At 31.3% G+C, this 25936-nt stretch overlaps 1 protein-coding gene across 1 annotated transcript; it reads left to right on the top strand.

The window, feature by feature from the left end:
• The first annotated feature begins 21781 nt into the window (after nt 1-21781).
• LOC136203428 (uncharacterized) lies at nt 21782-25569 on the top strand. Its single transcript, XM_065994586.1, has 5 exons — nt 21782-22299; nt 24145-24207; nt 24581-24643; nt 24726-24794; nt 24875-25569. Exons 1-5 carry the CDS (start codon nt 21952-21954, stop codon nt 25082-25084), a joined length of 753 nt encoding a protein of 250 aa, XP_065850658.1. The 5' UTR covers nt 21782-21951; the 3' UTR covers nt 25085-25569.
• The last annotated feature ends 367 nt before the right edge of the window (nt 25570-25936 follow it).

The raw sequence follows: 25936 nt of genomic DNA on the forward strand, positions 1-25936 counted from the left end.
AGCATATTGGTGGGGCCTACGAGGGTCCTTTGGTGGCGGACCTATCTAGGTAAGGTAAGGGTCCGATAACGAGGATGGTATTGATCCTACTAGGAAATTTAGGGCGGCATTTGGCCTTCTCGCTTTATCGATCAACTTAATTAGAAAAAGCTTCTGGTAGAACTTAGACTTTCCTCTCTAAAGCATGATAGCACGAGATATTCGCAGTGACGACACAACAGGGTGGTGCCTTACCACACCGCAGGCGAATGTGCAGTAGCGTTCGTGGTGGTGCTTCAGGATTCCAATGTACTGCGTCCAAGATTAGAACGAGCTTGCTTTGTTGGTTTTTGTTTTATTGATTCAAGCATTTCCTTTTACCCTTTTTGGCTTTGGGTTTACCCATAACTCCTCTAATCTCATTCCCCAAACCCCGTTAAGGTTTTTTATTTCCTTTCCCATCACCTACTAACTTCAACTTCTACTTTCCTTATGAAATTATACTTTTCTCTCTATTTTACTTTTTAATTTTTATTTTGGTTCATATATTTATCTATTTTTACTTTTTTATTTTTGGATTAATTTCACTTATGTTTTTTTTTATATTATTTTAATTCTTGTACTTATTTATTTATACTTTTTTTTATTCCTAGAGTAATTTCACTTTTGATCCATATACTTATTTATTTTACTTTTTTACCCTGAAAAATAATTTTGACCATTTTTTATTTATTTATGATATTATTCAGTTTTAATATTTATTTTTAATTATTTTAAAATAATTATTTTCTAAAATAAAATGTTTATACATTTTCTTTAATTATTTTTTATTTCAGTTTCCTCAATTTCATCATATTTTGATTTTAATGGTTAAATTAATTGATTTTAATTCTTATATTTTATTAATTGAGACACATATATGTATACAAATTGTTATTAAAAACACAATTCTAGTTTATTATCTTATTTGAACCAAACAGCCACAAAGGGAATCATGGATATATCATTCCCTTTGTGGAATAGAAACAAACAGATAAGGAAATTCAGGGTTATTTATTCCATTCCTTTCTCCTTGTTTTCCTTTATTGATTCCATTCTGTTACCCATACGTGAACCAAATGCCCCCTAATAATTTTTGTTAAAATGATGCATGTTTCGGTTCTGGGAGATCTACATTTTCACATCTCTGAAAACTGGTCGGAACCACTTCGAGCGATTCAACCGTGAACCAATCTGACCAAGTTATCTTCTGAGTTGCTATTTAATTAAAAAAAAATTCAATTGTGAACCAGATTGACCAAGTCATATTCTAGATTGCTTTTTAATTAAAAAAAAAAGTTTGGCAAACCAAGGGGACTTGAACCTAAGAATTCTTAGGTCTAATCATGCTACTAATACAACATATGATATTTGTCAACAATTAATAAATATATAATTATATTTACAACTTAAATATTTGAAATATCATTTAATACTATTTTTCTATTTTATATTTTGATAATTATTATACAAAAAATATTTTATTTTTCTAATATTAATAAAAAATTTAAACTTTATATATTTATATAAAATAAGATTTAACCCAAGCGGCTTGATTAAGATATCTACAACTTGATTAGTCAGAATGAAGTGGATGCCGTGAAGTCATGGACGGGCCGAAACAGATGAAGACATGATTTTCCAACTCCAGTGTTGCCGATGATGATGATGTACTTGTAAGATATATCTTGAAGGGAATTGATCCAAACTTGAAGGATAAAGAAAATGAGATAAAGGAACAAAAGGTTACTATGTCAAATATCAACTGCCCAATTGAATCAATCGAACTTCGTTTCGATAGCCAGAAAACCGATTCCATTGCTGGAAAAGAATAAGAACACGAAGCCAACAAAGAATTCAAATCAACCGTCATTAATCGCCGGAGACTGCAAATTAAGAAATTTGATTTCGAAGACTGCTGCTCAAAATGGCAGCGATGTAACGGCTCAAAAGGAAATAGAAGAAGATAAACAGAAGAACACAGATGACCGACAGACTGAATGCAGGGATTGGTTTTTGAAAAAGAAGGCCAGATTTGAGAAAGAAGAAAGCCGGCCGAAATAGTAGAGTAGGAGGGAATCAAAGGAATTAGGTTAGAGGTTAAGATTGAGACGAACATAATTTAATGCAGAAAATCTATTTGAATATATATCAGACTGATAATCAGAGATTGGAAGCCGAATTTGACAACAACCAGAGATTAATGACACCGAGAACACCAACTGGGACAGACAATTGAAAAACATGAACTGATTGAAGTGATGAGATTGAAAATAAAACTGGGAGAGAACTAAAATATGAACGAAACAGAAGAGAATTGAGAGACAGAATTGCAGCCAAGACGGAAGAAAATCATACGAGATAAAAAGAAGGAAGAATAAATCCAGTAGAAAATTCGAAACATGAGCGATAACACAATAGAAACATAGATTGAGAATCACATACTTTAAACCAAACAGAAGCGATCTTTAGATCAGTACCTAGGCAAGAAGACAAGCAAGATTTGTATTGTGGAAAAAAAAATGGGCTATGTGAGAAAAAGAATTGCAACAAGATGAGAAAACTGCAAACTGGAATTGCAGCAAAGGAGAAAGAAAATTAAAGGAGAAGGAAGAAACGACAATTTTTTTTTTTTTTCACAATGAATTGAACTTAAGGCATAATGGAAGGAAGGTAAAAAACAATGAATTGAAGACCCATGAAGGAAAGTATAAAACAAAGATTAAGGCAGATGGAAAAGGTAGAATTAAGAAAAACACAATGCAATTGCAGGAAAACGATGATGGGAAGAAGAAGTTTGAAGGAGACGATGAGTGAGAGAAAAGGAACGGCCAAATTGAATTTAGGTATATGGCTCTAAGTAATATGTATGAAGGAGGGAGAAAGAAAATCAATACTGACCCGAGGGACGACTGATCGGACACTTACGGTCGGCCTAGGAACAGGAAGCGGAAGCAAAAGCCGTAGCTCTGATACCATGTTGAAGATATGATAGAGATATATAATAGAAAATGTATCTTTAATGAATAATTTCCCTTAATCAGGGTTGATCATAGAGCCTTGTATATATAGTAGATTACATGAGTTAGAGTTTAACTAGGATTTCCACTACGTAATATAGATAAACATGAACACTAGTTATTAGATAACTCTAAACAAGTCTAATAGTTATCCGTTAGTATCTGATGATAGCTAAAGAGATAATTAACAATAATTATCTCCAACACCTTTGTCTTTTTCATTCTATAACCGGTCTAGTTTCAACAACCATGCTAAAAATAGTAGGGATGCATTACAAATTTAACCATATGGTTATTGAGAAGAATCGATTTGGTCTCTGCGTACAAAATGATACAATTTTAAGTCCAACATTTACCCGTTGATGCAATTTTAAACCTTATTACGGAAGATGAGTTTTTTCATTAACAGAAGATATGAAATTTCAAGCATTAGCATGGTCAGAATGATAGAGGCTAAAGAATAGCGTAATGTTTTGTTTATAAAAACGATTTTTTTTTCTCCAACTTTTTTTTTATCTTATTTCATAATAATATAGCCGTTAATTTGTTTTATACTCTACAAATTAGCTTCAAAAAATTAGATCTTTATTTGATTTTTTTTTTCTAGAAATAATTGAATTTTAAATTTGTATAAAAAAAATGTAACAAGAGAGCTCACTAGGGTCTCAAAAATAAATAGTGAGTCATCTCTGTAATTCACTTGAGATTTTATTAATTTTAACAGCTAAAGTAAACAAATGTTACCAAATATAATTGGTCACTGTACAACAAATGTTACCAAATATAAACATTTTAGACGGATTAGATCCGCCAGTTCGGCCGGGAATCAGTTAGAGCTCCAGTCTGGTTAATACTAGTTTTGTATATGGTTAACAAAATGAATTGAACCGCTTAGCCGGTTAGATTTATTACATATTAGTTCGGTTGAACGGTTTGGTCTGATTAATTTTTTTTATCCATATTTAATTTGAAAAAACATATGGGAGGAGGGATTCCAAATTGGTTCATCGTACATATTTTACTACTAAGCTAATTTTGCACCTATAACTAATAATAATAATATATATTTATATATTTTGTTTTTTTGGTAGGCAAAGGAAAGAAAAAAAAAACAAAAAACCAAAACACTAACCCGGGATTAGCCTGGGAAAGCTAACCCCAACCCGATCCTCAGAAAGCAAGGAATAAAGGAAATCCGGAGGTGATGAGAAGATAGTGACTCCCAGCATCCTCACATGTCCCTCAGCAGCAAGGCGGTCAGCAACCCTGTTCTGCTCCCTAAAGACATGCTCAAAGTTGATGGAATCAAAGGAAGAACATAACCTTTTGATTCCTTTTACTAAATTTTGGCTGCCCAAACATAAGGCATTCTTTTCAGAGATAATTTTAACTGCTTCCAGGTTATCCGATTCCACCAAAATGTTTTTTAAACCCAGATTTTTAGCGAGCCTAAGTCAGAGAAAATTCCCCAGAGCTCAGCAGAGAAGGAAGATCCCACTCCTAGGTTCTGAGCAAAGCCAGACACCCAAGCACCTCCAGCGTCTCTCAAGGCCCCACCAGCCGCAATCCTACCATCCGACAAACAGGAACCATCAGTATTTAACTTCACAATTCCTTCCCGGGGTTTGCTCCAGCCCAATAAATGAACCGCCTTGCTCTGGCAAGTGTTCGGTAAACCTTCCTCCTTGAAGCTATTAGTAATGGTATTAATTTTTTTAGAGAAAAAAGTAAGTAAATTAGGAAAGATGACCGCCCCTTCTCCAAAAATATCAGCGTTACTCCACTGCCAAAGTTGGTGACAAACAACCGCAAAGAGAATAGCACCATGCTCCAGCTCAGGCAAGAGCAAACCTTTAACTCCATCTATAAACCAGTCCTGCCCAGGATAGTCAAAGAAATTAGTCAGTAAATGGCTCGGAATAATTTCCTTCCACACTTTCTTGCTCTTTTCACAATCTCTAAGAGTATGGCAGTTAGTTTCAGCCTAAGCTTTGCATCTACTGCAGGTATCAGCCTCCACTAGATGACGTCTTTTCCTTTCCACGTTCGTGAGCAACCTGTTTTTAGCCCCAAGCCACAGGAAACTCCTGATGCGATAGGGAACCTTCAAGGCCCAAATGCTCTTCCAAACGACTGAAAGAGGAGAATCTAAGTTGATATAGAAAGCCTCAAACGCAGATTTACAAGTCGAATATTATTTTAAAGATGTTATTAATTTATCGAATTTTAATTTAGAAAGGTTATTCAGAAATGTTTTACTGTAATCCGTTTTTCAATTATAATAGAGTAACAAAAGACGTGGGAAGGAGGGAGTATGCGGGGTTAGGGCTCCATCCATCTTATTATGGGAGATATAGTTGAGTACAATCACAAATCACAATCTCGTTTAGTTTACATCCAAAGACCAAATAATATTCCTAAAAAAGCCCAAGCAAGAGGGCCCAAAAAAGCCCAAGGAAGAGTTCTTCCTGTTGCCCTTGGCTCGCTTCAAACCAAGGGTCTCATTGCCGCTGCGACTTCGACACAAATCTTCAAGTCGTTCCTGTTGCCTTCCCTGCTACGACTTCGACATAGCTTCAAGTTGTTCCTGTTGCCTTCCCTTGAAACCAAGGGTCTCCTTGCTGCTGCTCCTGTTGCCTTCCTGCTTCACCTTCACATGCTTCACTCAGGTTAATATTATATATTTATATATAATACTAATACTTAAATATTAAAAGTTTAAAATATTATTTAATATTTTTTTATATGTTTCGATAAATATTATTAAAAAGTTAATTTATCTTCGCAATATAAATAAAGTTTGTTTAATATTTAAATTTTAAATATACTATATATTAATTTTATTTAAATTTCATAATTTAATTAAAATTAATATATATATATATATATATATATATATATATATATATTATTTACGACGTCGTTCGATTTAACCAATCTGAATCAATCAGTTGAATTCATTGACCTCTAATCTAATTATCAATCCGGTTTTTAAATCATTGCATTTTAGCTATGTAGGATGAGTAATAGTAATTTAAATCATTGCACGAATAGATCTTCACCACGATCAACTGCCTCCTCGTCGTGTCGAGTCTCGATCTAGGCAGGGCCGACAAAATTACCCCCACACAACATCGGGGCGTCAAACGTGAGCGGAAGTAGAGTGGTCGGAATGACAGTTCAGCCGCCTTTCCCGTTGGCTGCTCAACGACAGCGGTCCTTAGGCAGAAACTCGAATAGCGAGGGCGGATATTCAAGAACACCGATACAGCAATAACTTAATATTGGTTCACAGTCAATAACTTTCTAACAAATAGCAGGTTTTGTAGCTCTCAGATGTGTTCTAACCGACACAGGTCGTTTCTAACGTAACGAAATAGGCTTCAAGGCCAAAAGCATATTGGTGGGGCCTATGAGGGTCCTTTGGTGGCGGACCTATCTAGGTAAGGGCCGTCTTAAACTTTTTGGGGCCTCTGTGCTAAATTTTTATCAAAACCTATTAAATTATTAAAAAAAATATAAAAAGAAATGAATGAATGGTAAAGTTGTGAATTTTGAATGGTTGATCTAAATCACATATGCGTTCAATATAGTAAAAGGGTGTAAATAGATCTTATTACATTACATTATTATTTTTTCAATTTAAGCTAATATCTATATTTGACTACGCACGTTTTAAATTTTGGGGCCCTTATAATTTCGAGGCCCTGTGCGGAAGAGCTCCTTGCACACCCTCATCTACTTCCTTAAGGGTCCGACAATGAGGATTGCATTGATCCTACTGGGAAATCTAGGGGGCCATTTGGCCTTCTCGCTTTATCGATCAACTTAATTAGAAAAAGCTTCTGGTAGAACTTAGACTTTCCTCTCTAAAGAATGATAGCACGGGATATTCGCAATGACGGCACAACAGGGTGGTGCCTTACCGCACCGCAGGCGAACGCGCGGTAGCGTTCGTGGTGGTGCTTCAGGATTCCAATGTACTGCGTCCAAGCTCAGAACGAGCTTGCTTTATTGGTTTTTGTTTTATTAATTCAAGAATTCCTTTTATCCCTTTTGGCTTTGAGTTTACCCCTAACTTCTCTAATTTCATTCTCCAAACCCTCTTAAGGTTTTCTATTCCCTTTCCCCCGTCTTGCTAACTTCAACTTCTACCTTCCTTATAAAATTATACTTTACTCTCTATTTTACTTTTTAATTTTTATTTTGGTCCATATATTTATCTATTTTTACTTTTTTTTATCATTGGATTAATCCCACTTATGATTTTTTATTTATATATTTATTTTGATCCTTGTATACTTCTTTTTTATCCGTAGAATAATTTCACTTTTGATCCATGTACTTATTTATTTTTACTTTTTTACCCTGAAAATAATTTTGACCAATTTTTTTCATTTATCATAGTATTCAGTTTTAATGTTTATTTTTAATTATTTTAAAATAATTATTTTCTAAAATAAAATGTTTATGCATTTTCTTTAATTATTTTTATTTCAGTTTCCTCAGTTTCATAATGGTTAAAATTAATTGATTTTAATTCTTATATTAATCGTGGGTAATTCCCTTTATGGAACTGAAACAAACAGATAAAAAAATTTAGGATCATTCCATTCCTTTCTCCTTGTTTCCCTTTTTTGATTTCATTCCGTTACCCATACGGGAACCAAACGACCGTAATAGTTTTTGTTAAAATATGCATGTGGTTCTGAGAGATCTACATTTTACATCTCTGAAAACCGGTCATAATCGCTTCGAGCGGTTCAACTGGCCAAGTCATCTTCTGTGTTGCTATTTAATTAAGATTGCTTTTTAATTAAAAAAAAGTTTAGCAAAACAAGGGGACTTGAACCTAAGAATTCATAGATCTAATCATGCTCCTTAACCACTAGACTAATCTACAACATATAATATTTGTTAACAATTAATAAATATATAATCATATTTACAATTTAAATATTTGAAATATCATTTAATACTATTTTTTTCTATTTTATGTTTTGATAATTATTATACAAAAACTATTTTATTTTTCTAATATTAATAAAGTTTTTAAATTTTATATATTTATATAAAATAAGATTTAACCCAAGCGATGTGGTCGATGGGGTAGGAGCTCTTCCACCCTTAACTAAGAGTGAGGGTTCGAATCTCATTTTGGGCATGAAGCAATCTTAAATTGTTATGTGAATTGAATTGGATTATATTTTTAATTTATAAATTTGATATCAGTAAAATTTATTAATTGCTATTAAAAAAATATTTTTATGAGTACACTTTTTATAATAATGTTAATATTTATTATTTTCTAAAAACAAATACTATATTATAAAGTTAATTGTGAATAAAAAATATTATTTTTTACAGGATTTAGTAAATCCCGATTGAACCTTTACCTTTGACTCCTTATCTTTTCCGATTCTATAACCGGTCCAGTTTTAACAACCATGCTAAAAATAGTAGGAATGCATTACAAATTTAACCATATAGCTATTGAGGAGAGTCGACTAAGTCTCTGCATATAAAATAATACAATTTTAAGTCCAACATTTACCCGTTGATGCAATTTTAAATCTTATTACGGAAGATGAGTTTTTTCATTAACAGAAGATATGGAATTTTAAGCGTTGGCATGGTCAGGATGATAGAAGCCGGAGAATAGTGTAATGTTTTGTTTATAAAGGCTAAATCTTTTTTTCTCGAATAACGGCTAAGAAAACAAATGTTACCAAATATAATTGGTCACTGTACAACAAATGTTACCAAATGTAATTGGTCATTGTACAAATATAAACATTTTAGCAGTGCTGTGAAAACGGATTAGATCCACCGGTTCGACCGCGAATCAGTTAGAGCTCCACCAGTCTGGTTAATACTAGTTTTGTATATGGTTAACAAACTGAATTGAACCGCTTAGCCGGTTAGATTAATTACATTCAGGTTCGGTTGAACTGTTTGGTCTGATTAATTTCTTTTATCCATATTTAATTTAAAAAAAAAAACATATGGAAGGAAGCATTCCGAATTCGTTCACTGTATATATATTCTACTACACCTATAACTAATAATAATAATATATATTTATATATAATACTAATATTTAAACATTAAAAGTTTAAAATATTATTTAATATTATTTTTTATTTTTTATATGTTTCGATAAATATTATTAAAAAATTAATTTATCTTCGCAATATAAATAAAGTTTGTTTAATATTTAAATTTTAAATATACTATATATTAATTTTATTTAAATTATAATTTAAATAAAATTAATATATATATTATTTATAATGTTGTTCAATTTAATCAGAGTCAATCGCTTGAACTCATTGACCTCTAATCTAATTATCAATCCGGTTTTTAAATCATTGCATTTTTTAGGGAAGAAAATAGAGTTGCTGATGCATTGACAAAGTTTGGAGTTTCTTCCTCAGTGATCAATTGGTGGCCTTCAGCTCATGCTTTTTGCCACAGGTCAATGATGACATTTGTAGTATTTTACACTTGCGTTTTTCTTGACTTTTCCTATATTTTCTCCTCCTCCTTTTTGTTTGTTCTTGGTCATCTTCTCTTGTTTAAACACTCACTTTTTTCTTTTATTAATATATTGCGGGTTTGTCAGTTTTTAGACCATGGGTGCTCATCCCGTCTAAGTTCTGTCTCGTTCCAATTTTTATAAAAAAAACTATGTAGGATGAGTAATAGTATTTTAATCCTATAAAAACTTTGTTAAATAAAATCTTAGAGTATTTTTTTCCAAAAAAATCTTAGAGTATTTGAATTAATATATACTATAGTCTATAGGTGTTATATGTTATGGCAAAGGCCACGCTCCTTTGTCTTGATTGTATATTGTTTTTTAGTGTTGTAGAATACTTGACCATTTCCTTATCTACATAATAATTTAATCATATTGTTTTTTTAGGAGGGGTCAAATCCCCTTTTAATATAAATTGAAATTAAATGTTTTGGTGACCATATTATAAAATTAAATAGTAATGGTAATGCATGTGATGTGAGAAGGGTGTTTTCCATTGGGACTCTTGCCTTTGTTTTCAATTTAAAATTTCAAAATATAAAAATATAAAAAGAATATAAGATAAAGTTATAAACTAGATCTCTTCACGTTAATTGTATCCATTGGTTATGAAATTCAGTGATGATCAAACATTTTTGAAACTATATACTAAAATATTTATAATGGGCTTCTTGGCCTCTTTCATTTAATTTATCTTTTCTATAGTATCCCTTAAATTAAGGGGATGGATTTTTATTTATTTATCCAGCTGTCTATTAAAAGTAGGCTGTCACAATAAATCTTAATACCATAATAGGGTAATTTACATCTATCACTATTTAAACTTTACTTATTTTAATATTACGATGACTGAACTTTATGCTTTTTAATATTGAAATTTTACGCTTTTTAACAATGGTACTAATATATCTCAAATATCATGTTGTTGGTTGACTCGTTAATTCATTATAATCTGAATAATTTTTAATGTATTCACAAATTTTGTGAACTCGGTCTAATTAGTATTTAATTTTGAATTAAGGATCAAAATGACCCCTTAAATCGATAGATATGGCCGGTTTATTCCAAATTGAAGTTTATGTATCAATCAATCTTGAAGTTGGTGAAATTTAATAAATTAGTCTAAAAACAATCGGTTTAATATCTAAAAATTTGATTAATTTGTCAAAATTGAGCTAATTTATCAAATTTTACCAACTTTAAAACTGAATTGATTCCTAAACTTCGATTTAAACTAAATTAATTCTGCCTGCCAATTTCCCATTTTGACTCTTAATTCATTTAATTTTGAAAACAAACACATGTAGTGTAAATTTTTATGGGCTAAATATGTTTTTATATATTTTGTATTTTGTTAATTTTAATTAAAAATATTAATTTTGTCAATCATTTGGAATATCGATTGTTTTCCTTTTTTGTGAGAGGTTATAATCACTTAATACCGTCAAACAAGTTGTGTTAAATAGAGGACTTTTCATATATATTTTGCTATGTGTAATACGGATTCATACATATTATAAGAAGCCTTACTTTTTTTGTTAAATGGGTCACAATACACTTATTCAAATGTGATTTAAAAGGGTCTTCTAAGTGACACGAAAAATCACGTGCTTAATATAAGAACCACATGTTTTAACTTATAATCAATTCATTTAGTTAGTAAATTAGTAAGGTTAAACATTTAACCATTATCAACCTATTTAACATTATTATGGTGTAGACTTGTTCATAGACCAACTGATCCACCTAGTCCCTTCAAATGCGCCCTTTGCAAGTTAAGTTTGGACATGCTTATTTGATATTAAATCCGGTTATTGGGGAACACATAATTGCTCCGTTAGGAAGTGGAAGGAAGTTACACCTGCGTGCGTGATTTTTTTAATCAAATTGAATCCGCTCAATTTTTTTTTTAACGTATATATACATGTTATTCTCTGAGTGGTCCAAAACTAATTTTTTCATACCAATGTAAAACTTCTCAAAATAGAGCTAGATTTGGATAGTAAAAATAAGGTTGGATTGTTTCGAATGAACTTGGAGAAATTTATCCTTTTGTCATATATTAATCAAATTGTATTTTGTAATTAAATACAAACTCAATCAACTAATTAATCATCTCCAACTTTAATTTTATAGAGACAAGAGGGTCGGAACCAGTAAAGAATGGTGGTTTCGGTGGCGGAAGGACCTGGTCTCCAAACCTCCCTTATCTCCACTCTGAGCCCCTGGTCCGATTCGATCCAAACCCGCTAGGTTCGGAAAATATCTCAAAGTCCGAATTCAACTCGACTCGAACCCGTCGTATATTATATATAAATAACTTGGGGGTGTCAATTTAATATCTTTCAAAGAAAACTTCAATTCTAGATATTTGATCCATTTTCAATAACAAAGTAAAAAAAGACAAAAACAGGTATGTCTATATATCAGTACAGTACTGCACAAATATGCTTAGTCAAATCAGTATCGGAAATGCTTTACTAATGAAATATTTATTTACTAGAAAATTTGAATAAATCCATAAATAAATATTAGTTACGCGGGTTGCATTGGATTTGGAAATTAGTTTTTTTAATCTGACCTAGTCCGGTTCGAGTTCGATGTAAATATAGAGTGACTGAATTGGGTTTAGATAAAATAATTAATTGTAAATCCTAATTAAATCCGGTCATATCCAATAGAAGGTACCCAAAAGGGTGTCAGCTGATGTGGCATCAGGTTTGGCAACTTTTAAAGGGTGTCCACTATTGGAGTGATTGTGGGTGTCAAGGAAAGTTGCCAATTTTTGACAACCTCTTGGCAATCTTGTCTATTATTTTTTAATATAAAATATGTGGTTCCTCTTCTAAAAATAATAAAATCTGGAGTCTTTTATTTTTAATATTTATAATAAAATAATAATTTATATGATTATAATGGCAACTTTTCGAGCAACCTCTATTGGAGCATTTTTTAAGTAAATGTTGTCAAAAGTGATGTGGATGAAAGAGACAATAAAATATTATATTTTAAAATTATGTGTTAAGTTTTGACACTCTTTTAGACACCCTCTGTTGGAGATACTAACCGATTCAAGATTCACTAAATGCTTTAACTTCAATGAATACGGTGTTCAATTGAAATATTATAAATATATTCATCCTTATATATATATAAAAAAAAATCATAAACTGATTTAATGAAATTTTATAACGATACTTATAAATATATAAATAATTTATTATTCTTTATATTTTTACTTAACATACCGTTTAGGTTTCATACTTTAATAATATAATGTTTAATCTCCAACTTTTGTTATATTCAACAGTTTAGTTTCTTATAAAAATTACACTATTTAATAATTCAAATATTTGAGAAATAGAATAAAACAAAATTTAAAAATTAAACAAGGCCTAATACATCACAGGCTCCCCGAATTTATCCAAAATAGTAGACTGGCTCTCTAAACTTTGCAAGTGTCTCACCAGCTCTCTAAACTTGCTTATTTCGTATCAGCAGCACCCTAAACTTGTCTATAAAAGTAGATTAGCTCCCTGAACTTTACAAGTGTCTCACCAACTCCCCAAACTTGCTTATTCTGTAACAACTAAATACAAAAACCATAATTCTAACTCTTGATCTTTATTTATTCAATCTCTCAAATCTGCAACACTAACTCTTATAATAGGTTGAAAGGTAGGAGAAACGAAAAAATTACCTCTCGAATAGATGAAGACGCATTTTTAGAATTTAGGTTTAATAAGTTTTTGTATTTAATTGTTACAGAATAAGTAAGTTTTGAGAGTTGATGAGACACTTACAAAGTTCGGAAAACTGGTGATAGAGTCAATCTATTATTTTGGACAAATTTAGGAACAGATAATGTATTAGGCCATTAAACAGTATATTAGTTAAAAATACTGAAGTAATAAATTATTTATCCTAAGGAAAAAAAAAAAACATAGTGAAGTGAAAGAAGTGGTGGCCGAAAGACAGTTTTGTCACGCACGCTATAGCCTTTTGGCTCTTCTTACCATGTTCCTTCCTTCCTACCTTTCCTTTTTGTACCCTTTTTTTTTTTTTTTTTTAATTAACTTTCCTTTTTGTACTTTAATCACTTCATAATTTCAATGTTTCTCTAATTAAATTTGGTGCTTCTATGATTGTTTTAGGCTAAACTAAAAAAAAATATATGGTTTTTGTTATTTGGAAACAGTTTCCGATCCGAAGTTTAAAACTGTATAAACAATGGTTTGAGGTTAATTAATGTCGTTACCAAATAAGAAATTTTTTCGTGTTTTTTTTACTATTTCTTTTATAATCTCTTTTGAAAACAACTTAAGGATCCGAAAAAATTCTCTTATTTGATAACGAAGTTTACCAGAAACCATTGTTCGTATAGTTTTAAATCTCAAAGGCATGTTTATAAATAGCGAAAACCATAAGTTTTTTTTTTCATTTTTACTTAGGCGGAGTCCAGACGGTTAAAAATCGGCTAGGGACAAAAAAACCCGTCTAGATAGACTAAGCAGAGAAAATCAAGGTGAATTCTCGATTTCGAGTGACTAAGTGGGACCTAGATGGTTCAGGCAGCCTTGATTTTGAACAGTGATAATAACACTAATATGGTTTGTAACAAAAGAAAATAAGACACTCTATCATAATTTTTAAACTAGATTTCGAGTTCAAGTCTTAATATACGCAGAAAACTTTAATTAGAAAAAATCTACTTAAAGGGTGTCTGATAAGCCTTAAATCGAGAAATCGGCCAACAAAAAAAATTGGTTATGTGATTTTAATGGGACCAAATATAGGCGAAAGTAATAATCAAATAAACTTATAAAACGTGAATGGTGTTTTAAGGATTGGAGATTTGATTCTCAAGCAATTGTATTCTTATTCTATAGTTGGAATGCCTTCCACGACTAGAGTTGATTGTAGTATTTGATTAGAAATCCCTTCCAAAAGAGTTAGGTTATGGTGGTAATCGGTACGGTATCCGTTAATAACGTCTATTTCAAATTTTATCCGTTTATTTTTAAATTATTCGTATTCATCTCATTGTTTTAATTTTAATGGTATATTTCTTGAATTTTATACCCGTCATGGGTACTCATACCCATTAAAAATCAATATATAAAATAAATAAATTATGAATTTAACAAAACATAAATTTAATAAATCATTCACAAATTTAACAAACATTCCGATAACTTGTTACCTGAACTCGGTCACGTGCCAATACGATGTTGATGATCCGTCGCCGTATAGTATGCAGGTCAGACGGGGCCGGAAACCGGCAAATCCGCTCTGTTGTCTAAGTCAGTTTGTGATTAGGACCGAAATGAAGGGTATTGACCATGTTAAAGAAAGTAGTTAACGTACCAAACTCTGTGCCTATATCTGTATATTTATAGTGCGTGATTAGGTTTAAGGTTGTCACCTCCTTAGGAATCTTTTTAAGCTTAGGATTCCGTTCCCCTCAAGGATTCCGAGGAATCATTTATCTCGTAGGATTATAGAAGGTCCTTTGATATGTTGAGGCTTGGAGGGACGCTTGGTGATGGGATGCCATTTGTTGGGCTTAGGCCGCATCAACCTTTTCTAGCCAGTTGAAATGAGGTCGGGGCCGTCTTCGATGCATTTGGGCCTTTATCATGCTTTAGGCCTGGATCATAAAGAGAGTAGTGATGATGTTACGCATGTGATATCATTTAACTCGATATCAGATGTCCCCCACTATCTAGTCATTAAGATATTCTTTCATGATTCTGTAATAAATCTTTTTGTGGAAGAGGGGGGGGGGGTATTTTGTTATTTGCCTCTAAGTCTTTATTCTTTCATAATCCACATAAAGCCTTTTTTGTTTGTGCTGATGTGTCAGTTGGGGGATGATTCTAGGATCTTGTGTTTTGACGGCTCTTTAATAATTAGTGCTTATTCCTACACTGGAGACACTTCAATTACCTTCTGACTCTTTTGGTTATCCTACCCAGATATATTGGTGACTTTTAAGAGGAATAGAGTACAACTCGCAATAAGTGATAGCTTCCTTGAATTCATCTAACAGCTAGTTAGATCATTTTTTACCTCCCATTTTTTCGTCGTGACAGATGATGCCATTAAAGTCTCAGATACAACATCATGTCATATGTGAACTATCTCTGAGTGAGCGAAGAAGGTTCCAAGATTCTCTATACTAATTCCCTTATAGGAAACCATAAAAGTCATTCAGTCTCCAATCTGGGATATTTATTATAGACACAATAACATTGATGTAATTATGAGAAGAATAGAAAATTTCAATTGTGATTGATTCCTTCCACACTAGTGCCAAAACACCCTATTGGCCTACACAATCAACTATAAAAACGTTGGCGAAGAGAACAAAAATTACAAACTTTACGAACTTTTTTCTGAAAAAGAGTTTTGTTTCCATAAGAAAGATGACAAGGGCTTGTGGACTTTGACCAAGTCCAGTAGAACATTAACTATTCGTGGATTACACAGTCTACAACAGTTACATCTTAGGAGACTCATAATCTCAGGCGGGCCTGATCAATATGTCTCGCCATGTGTTCGTTTTTAAGAGAATACCTTTGTCAATCTCTATGATGTTTCCTTCACGACGATGAACATAGGAAGTTAGGGTTTAGGAATTAACTTCTCAATGGAGAAGACAAAAAACACTCCATAATGAGAGACTCTTTATGATTAAATTAATCTATTTTTTTTTTTGAAATAATGACAAGTTTTATTAACTTAAATCAAATGAAAGAATATTGCTAAGAAATTGTGGTGGACATGCCCACTCATCCCGAACAGACACAGAATTGGTCGCTTTTGCTAGAGCATGTGCAGTCGAATTCGCTGAATGGTTAATAAAGGAGATATAATATAACACATCTCTAAATCTTGTAATAAATTAATACAATCAGAAATAATGTCAACTAAATATGAAGGACCTTCTAAACCCATTTGGATTGCCTTGACTATGACTAGACAATTCGACTGAATTTGAATTTTCTCACTGGGATGATACATCTTAATCCAACTTAAAGCTTGTTTGATAGCCATGGCCTCAGCTATGAGGACTGAGATTTTCTTGAAAAGCTCTCATCTTAGCTATAATGCATTCTCAGAGTGATTACTCGATGATATCATAGATGGAAAAAAAACTTTTGCTGCAAGAATTTAAAAGAAAAGAAAAAACTTATCAAAGGACGAGACAAAACCAAACTTGTCAGTAGGGGAGTAGATGAGAGTGTGCAAGGAGCGCTTCCGTACATGGCCTCAAAATTATAAGGGCCCAAAATTTAAGATGTGCTTAATAAAATATAGATATTAGTTTAAAGTAAAAATAATAATAACATAATGTAATAAGATTTATTTACACTTTTTCACTACATTGAGTGCGTATTTGATTTAGATATTCAAATATTTAAATTTTACAATTTTAATACAAAATTCTATTAATTATTAAGGGTTTAAGAAAAATTTAGCACATAGGTCCCAAAATTTTTAAGACGACCTTGCTTGTCAGATGACAAGATCCATATCCGTTGAACAGTAGCGGAAATAAAAGAATTCTAAATTTCCATTTTAATCAACATTGTTTAACTTATCTTTTTCTGTATTGGGCATTCTTCTATTTTTTTCTGATCTCATGTTGCTTCTTAGAGCTCTCAAGTTTTAGTTTTAAGGCGTTGAATCTCTGCTTGACAGGTTTGTGGTTTGATTCCCCACTCCGTTAAAATTTAGCCTTTATTGGTAGGTGATCTGTAAATTCCACTGTAAATCCTCATCGAGGTCTGTGGTTTGCTTTGACTTTGGGAGTGGGTAGACCTACCTTTACCTAAACTTTTCTATACCAAACAAAATATGAAACGGAAGTAGTACATTTTATCGGTAGTTTTTAATGTTCTTTTAATTATTATTTACTCTATTTAATAAACCATTCAAACATTAATTTATGAAATGAAAAATTAATTTTGAATAATTTATATATAAAAAAAACCGTTGGCGTCATTTTGTACGGTACTAGTTAGAGACTGACTATGGACTTTGATCGGTGATCGATCGGTGTTCAAAGCCCTAGAAGAAAACAAAGAAAATAAACTGAAAAACATCAAACAGTAATTTCCACGTGTCAATCAGTGGACCCCACCCTTGTTCAAAAAGATAGAAAAGAAATGAAAAAGAAGTCAGAGGAAACTCCACTCCCTTTCATCGTAACCCTAACTTCCATATTAATTATTTATTTATAAAATTTAAGGGAAACTTTATATAAGAAAATCTATGATTTTCTTTTTTGACATTTTGAGAATTTTAAAATTATTTATAATAAATTTATATTTACAATTTTTTAATGTTAAAAAAAGAAATTTTAATAATTGTTTCACTAATAATTAATTAGAACTGTAATAAAAAATATTTTCTAACATAATTAATTGAATTAATTAGTTTAAATTAATTAATTAGAGAATTAAATTGGTATATGTGGAAAATAAAAAAAAACGTAGTTACATATAGTTAAAGAGTTATGAAAAGTAACTTCGAATCCACCATTTAAAAAAACAGAAAAAAACATGCAAAAGTTACCTAAATCAAGTTTAAATAGAGAAATAATAGACGTTCAACTCAATTTCAACAATAGAGAAAATTAACTCATTTGAATGTCAATTCTAGCAAATTTTAAGTATTTGTTTGTTTTTATTTTTCAAAACAACGTATTGTATTTTAATTCTAAGTATGAGATAACAAAAGTGTTTGTAAATTTTTTGAAACAATTGTTTTTAGTATAAAAAACAACTAACATCTACTACCTATCAGCAACGACGAACATCAAACAGAAACATGTAAACTAAACAGACACTCATTTTTCCCCATCTTTTTTTTTTATATTTTTGTTCAATATAAGAGGCGTTCTTAGTAGTTCATTTGAATTTCAGTAAGTATTTATATAATTCAGGTTCAATTTCAGTTTTTGTTAAATCTTTGAACTTTTAGCATACGATTTTTAATTCAATTTAATCTTTTAGTTTTTAGCACATGGTTTTGAATCAATTTCCATTTGTTAAAGTTAACTGTGAATTTTAACTATATTGTTTGCATATTTTCGGATTTATTCCAATACGTCCATACACGTGAAGGATGGGAGATTGGTATCTTTTAACTTTTAGCACACAGTTTTTAATTCAATTTAATCTTTTAATTTTAGTACATGGTTTTTAATTCAATTATTATTTGTTAAAGTTGATAGTGAACTTTTACTATTTCGTGTGTACATTTTCAGAATTTATTCTGACATGCTCGTACACGTGACAAATGAGATTTGTACCCATGGTAAAATTTCAAATTATTATCATGAAATTAACTTAGAAAAACTAGATTATGGTAAGAAAAAATTTAAAATGATAAGTAAGATAAAATTTATTATTTGCTCTAAATTCATGTAATTTTTTTTTATCTCAAAATCATCTGAATTATTTGTAAAAATAACATAATTAAAGACAAAAATGTAATTTTTTTAATATTTTCTCTCAAAAAATTCTGAAAAATTTAAGATTTTCCCTAATTTACTTATATAAAATTAAATCTCCACAAATTTAATTTAAACTAAAAAAACATAATATTTTGTTTAAATTAATTAATTAGAAAATTAAATTGTTATACATGGAAAGTAACAAACCTAGTTACTTCATAAAAAAAAAAAAAAAAACTAGTTACATGTAGTTAGAGAGCTATGAAATAAGAGGTGCGAGGTTATGGATTCGACCCTTCCTTTTAAAGAAAAAATCACAGAAAAACGTGCAAAAATTACATAAATCAAGTTTAAGTAAAGAAATTTATACTAAAAAAATGACCTTCAACTCCAATTTCAACAATAGAAAAAACTCATTTGAATGTCCGTTTCAACAAACTTTAAGTGTCCATTTATTTTCATTTTTCAGAATCGTTTTTTGATTTTTAGTTCTAAACACGAGATAGAAAGTGTTAGATAAAATTTTGCAACAACTATTTTTTAGAAGAAAAAAAATTAACTAACACCTACTGCATATCAAAAACAACAAACATGAACGGATAAACCAAACAGGCTCTAATTTTATTTTTTATTTTTTTTACATTCATGTTCAATATGAGAAAAATGATTTTAGTAGTTCATTTGAATTTCAGCAAATATTTATACAATTCAAATTCTCTTATTCAATATTTTAACTCATAGCTCACCGTTTTTAATTCAATTTAATCTTTTAGTTTTTACTTTTAGCACATGTTTTTTTTTAATTCAATTTCCTTTTATTAACGTTAATTATGAACTTTAACTATTTCGTGCGTATGTTCTCAAATTTTATTCTGACACGTTCGTAAACGTGAATGATGAGAGATTTGTATATTTTAACTTTTAGCACACTATTTTTAATTCAATTTAATCTTTTAGTTTTTAGCACACAATTTTTAATCAATTTCTATTTGTTAAAGTTTATTGTGAACTTTAACTATTTCGTGTGCATATTCTAGGATTTTATTTTGATACGCTCATACACGTGAAGAATGAGAGATTTGTATCTTTTAACTTTTAACACACGGTTCTTAATTCAATTTAATCCTTTAGTTTTTAGCACACGGTTTTTAATTAATTTCTATTTGTTAAAGTTAATTGTGAACTTTAACTATTTCGTGTGTATATTCTCGGATTTTATTCTAAAACGCTCATACATGTGGAGGATGAGAGATTTGTATCTTTTAACTTTTAGCACACGGTTCTTAATTCAACAATAGAGAAACTCATTTGAATGTCAAATTCAATAAACTTTAAGTGTTCGTTTGCTTTCATTTTTCGGAACTGTTTTTTACCTTTCAATTCTAAATTAGATAAAAAGTTGTCAAGTAAAATTTTGAAACAACTAGTTTAAAAAAAAAAAAACTAACATCTACTATTTATCAATAACAACAAACAAGAATCAGTAAATCAAACCGGCCCTAATTATTTTTTTATATTTTTATACATTCATATTCAACATAAAAAGTGTTTTTAGTAGGTCATTTGAATTTCAGTAAGTATTTATACAATTCAGTTCCAGTTTCAATTCTTATCCAACCTTTTAACTTTTAGCTCATGGTTTTTAATTCAATTTAATTTTTTCTGACACGGTTTTTTTTAAATCATTTAGACACGATTTTAATTTAATTTCTTTTTATTAAAGTTAATTGTGAACTTTAACTGTTTCGTATGCATATCCTCATATTTTACTCTGTTATGCTCGTACACGTAAAGAATGAGAAATTTGTATCTTTTAACTTTTACCCACACAATTGTTAATTTAATTTAATCGATTAATTTTTAGCATACGGTTTTAAACAGTTTCTTTTTGTTAAAGTTAATTGTGAACTTTAACTATTCTGTGTGCATATTCTTGGATTTTATTCTGATTCGATTGTACATATGAAGGATAAGAGATTTGTATCTTTTAACTTTTAGCATATGGTTTTTAATTCAATACGATCTTTTAGGTTTTAGCACAATTTTTAATCAATTTTTATTTGTTAAAGTTAATTGTGAACTTTAACTATTTCGTGTGCATTTCTCATATTTTATTCTTATAATGCTCGTATGAGAGATTTGTATTTTATAACTTTTAACACATGGTTTTTAATCAGTTTCTATCTATTAAAGTTAATTGTGAACTTTAACTATTTCATGTGCATATTCTCAGATTTTATTCCGATACGCTAATACATGTGGAGAATAAAAGATTTGTATTTTTAACTTTTATCATACAGTTTTTAATTCAATTCAATTTTGTATTTTTTGGCACACAGTTTTTAATCAATTCCTATTCGTTAGAGTTGAACTTTAACTATTTCATATCTAGATTCTCAGATTTTATTCCGACACGTTTTAATAAAATTAATATAAAAAACTAGATTATGATAAAGAAAAAATTTGAAATGATAATTAAGATAAAATTTATTATTTGCTATAAATTCATAATTTTTCTATCTCAAAATCATATGAATTATTTGTAAAAATGACGAAATTAAAGACAAAATATTTTCTCATACAAAATTTTGAAACTTTTAAACTTTTCCCTAATTTATTTATATAATATAAAATTAAATCTCAACAAATTTAATTTAAATTAAAAAAAAAAAACAGAATAACTAGAATCTACACCTCCACTCCACTACCCCTTGCATTTATAGCTCAAAAACCACCTTCATTTTTCTTCTCATTTATATATATATATATACACACCTCTCCTCATTATTCCCTTTTTCTTCTTCCCATTTCACTCTTTTTTATCGCCACCATTCTCTCTCTCTCTTTCTCTATTCCATACAGACACTGCTTTCAGGAACAGGCAAGTTAGCGGCGACGGCGGCGACATGACGGTGGTGAAAGATGAGTGGGTGAGAGCAGCCATGACGGATGACAGAGTGGTAGTTGAGTTACTTTTGCGGCTTAAACAAGCGCAAGCTTCTTTGAAGCCGCAGCCGCAGCCGGTGATTCCTCTCCGGTGGGGTTTACGGCTGCCGAGGTCGAAACCATGTACATCTGTTTCACTACGATGCGATAGGAAGGAAAATGATTTTCCAGCAAGATTCAGTCCGACAACTCCGCTCTCCTGGAGCGGCGGCGGCGGCGGCGGGTCTTCATCGCCATCGGCTACAGCCGATGGCTTTGAGGAGACTAGTCGCCGTGTCAGCCGTTCTCCTCCTGGCGTCAGATCCAAGGTTCTTGCCTTCTCCAACTCTTTTTCTTCTTCTTTGTATCTGTAGATTTGCCGGTTAACTGATCTCTAATTGACTCGGATAACCGAAACGGAGAGTCTAATTGAGGTTATGGCAGATGCATTTATAGCTTCTGCTTGCCTCACATTTATTCTATTTTCTTCTTCTTTGCCTCTCCGACCGTTTCTCCGGTGTTTCCATTCGCCGATTGCCTGTAAATCGGTTATTATTTATTAACATTCTTATCGTTTTTGGCTTTTCCGTTGATAAACTAACCAGTGTCAGCAGCTGACAAGGACAAATCTGTCAATTTTCTTTTTGGATTTTAGCTCGTAGTTTTCCTTTTATTTTCTGAGTCGTCGTCGGTCGATCTCTCCATATCGCCGGTGAATGATTTAAGACAAAAATGCCCCTGCGAATTTGACGTCAGTTTTCAGCAAACTCGAAAGCGCTTCACGTTTTTCTTCTCTCGCTTCTTTTCTGGTCACCTGTCATTCTTTGTTGTTAGTTTCGTTTTTGTGTTGAATTTTACCAAATTGCCCTTCCACGCTGTACTCTTTTCTTTTTTCTGAAGAGAGGACAGTTTTGTCAGATGCTAAAAGATTTTCAACTGGCCAATCTCCGATCTCCAAATCCTTCTCCTCTTCTTAATGGACTAAAATCTTGTTTTACTTTAAACCTCCGCCGCGGTCGTATTTCGGTGGTGAACTAAAAATACGGTGCCGTTTCGGTGGCCCCACCGACCATTGGCGTTTGGGGTCCATTTAAGAAGCGGAGGCGGAGAAAGGGGAGACTGTGTTTGTTGTAGTGTAGTAAAGTCATCGTTATCACATTCTCTTAAATTCTTGCCTCAATAGAAATTATATGAGTTCTGTTTCTGATCCCTTGTATTTATCTTTTCTTTCCTTTTTCGGATGTGGGGATTCGGTGTTTCCAGTCTCACCTTTAGCTTTTATGTCTCTTTAACTAGGGCCGTGTGATTATGATAGAAAGCACGAAGAAATTGGGATTAAAGGGGTTAAGTTATTGAGAAAGTTCAATTCTACCCTTACTGAACAGATCATCTCAATTTTGTCATGTTGTAGTAGAATATTTTTTAACGATATTTACTTGGAAAATGTAAAATTGAGCTAAAGTTTGCAAAATTGATTTGTTTTTTTGGGTGTCTAATATTCGAGATTATTTAATATGATATAAATATACTATAAAAATCACGAATTATCTTATTTTTGTAAATTGTGTTTTCGAATAAAAATGTTACACATTAGAGCAAAATTAAATTTTTATGCAATGATGACTTTTATTCTGAAATGAAGTTTAGAACTTCGTTGTTGGTATAAATGCATTCTAATCGTGGGATAGAGAATGGTGGTTCAAATTATATGACCCAATCTTTAGAGGCCATGTCAAGAAAATCATGTGATAAAGTCACGTGAGTTATTAAATAAGAACAGAAGGGTGTCACGTGCTATCACGCGGCTTTTGGTGATTTGGCCACCTAATTGCCATCACTGTCTTTGATTCTTTGGTCATATATCCTTCCTACCACTAGCCAAACCTTTCAAAGATGGTTTATTTTTCTATCAAAAGCAAAAAATAGCTTGTTCCTTTCCAGCTTATCCGATCAAAGATAAAGATCGTTTCTTTTCTATCCAATAAAAAAGCGTTGTTTCTTTTTAAATGATTAGGTTGCTGAAACGTCAATTCTGCAATGGGGTAATTTGATCTCTGAGATTATTAGGATTATGATGTATGCTTGCACACCTGTTCTTGTTTTGAAGAAATGTTCTTCAAATTTGTTTTGCTGGAAGTGAAAGTTCTAATCCATGGTGGTCATGATAATTGCAGGGTACTGCTAATGCTGAATCTGCAAGCACTGCTACCACAACTAAGAGATCAAGAAGAAAGAAGGTATGCAGTTAATTTCTATGCCTTAACATTATGAGTAGTAAGTATATATGTTGCACATAAACTTTGATTTTAAAGCAATTCACGTTTCTGATCTCAAAACTTGTATGGAACGTTTCGGATCACGTTTCCGTAGTTTAAAAAATTGGAAACTTGTTGCCTGCTGTGTGATGTGTTTTCAGAAATGGATTAATGCTATCTCATGTTCAGTAAATTCCTAATGTTTTCTAAATCATCTTCTACAAGTTTTTCAAAATGAATCTCCTTATGCGACTTGTATGTATTTTTTTTATATTGGGTATCTTACATCATAGTTAGTATTTAAGGACTTTAAGATGTTGTAATTAACCTGCTTTCAATAATTGACATTTTACAGACCTTTGCTGAACTAAAAGAAGAAGAGGGTTTGCTCATGAAGGAAAGCATTCATCTGAGAAAGGTATGGCTGTTGAACTTATTGCTGAAATGGTGCTTTTCCTATTTTGCTGTAGTTTCTGTGCTCATCGTGCTTCGTTGAACAGGAAATAGCAAATCTAAATGCAACATTTAAGGAACAGACAGCTAGAAATGATAATTTGAAGAGAATAAAGGTAATGACTTATTGCCTATTTTTGTGCTGGTTTTGTTTTCTTTTGTTCAAAAATTGAAAGAAGTTACTCCAACTTCGCAGGTTGATTTGAATTTACAATGCGTAAAGCTTTCAAGTATAGCATCGGAAGAACCAAAAGCAATTTACAGTCAGCACGACGGTAGAGATATTGGTTCTTGTGATACACGTGAGACGGTGTCAAATCACGATAGATCCTTCCTGTTACCTGATTTAAACAGTATGCCATTGGAGGAGGATCCTGCTTCTGAAGCACTATCAGGAACGAGATAACCAAAATGCCGCAATGTTAAAGATGTTACTATCAGGTTGCTCAACAGCTTCTCTACTTATCAATAGAATGATGCATTGATATATACCTTATGCATTAGTTGTCTGCACATAAGTCTCTAAGGTTTGCATCCCGCGAATTGGTCGAAGACCAAGATAACGATAGGATAGGTCGGTCGGCCGTAAAAAGAAGGCCAGTTAAGAGGAAAGGTTCTATAAAATCCTGTTGTGAAATTGTAAGGGACCTTATTACTCTTTCTATGTAGAAAAAATAGTTCGTATCATTCTTTGTAGGTAAAGTGGCAGCTGGACTTGTTTGAAGCTTCCTGGTTTTTTACAATTTTGTTTTTTGGACTCTGTTTCTGTTTTCATGAAATTTTTTTTATTGGGGACAGGAGGTTATATTTTGTAGAATTTATCTCTACTGTACTGGTATATTTGACAAGATAACTCAACTAAATGGTAATTGAAAATTTGTTCTTTCTCAATTTTAGTTTGTCTAAAGCTTTACTGAAATCTAGATTTCCCATTTTCCATATCATTCTTTTTTTTAATTGAATTACTGAAATTTATATTTTTTCTCAGTCAATTGAAAGTCATTTTAATAAATTTATAGTTGATTAGAACATCTCCAAGAGACTATTAGTGAGCTCTTTAAAAATAATATAAATAATTGACTCTTAGTGATTTAAGAGTGGCTAAGATATATCATCTCCAACAATGCTTTTTATATTCTCTCTTTATTTATTATTTTATTATTAAGATTATCCTTTATTGTTACATTATCAATAATGTGGCGAGAGAGACACATCAATAATAAATTATTAATAAAAAATAAAGTTAGGAGGCACTAAG

Source organism: Euphorbia lathyris, chromosome 8 (genome assembly GCF_963576675.1).
Source record: "Euphorbia lathyris chromosome 8, ddEupLath1.1, whole genome shotgun sequence".
Classification (NCBI taxonomy): Eukaryota; Viridiplantae; Streptophyta; class Magnoliopsida; order Malpighiales; family Euphorbiaceae; genus Euphorbia; species Euphorbia lathyris.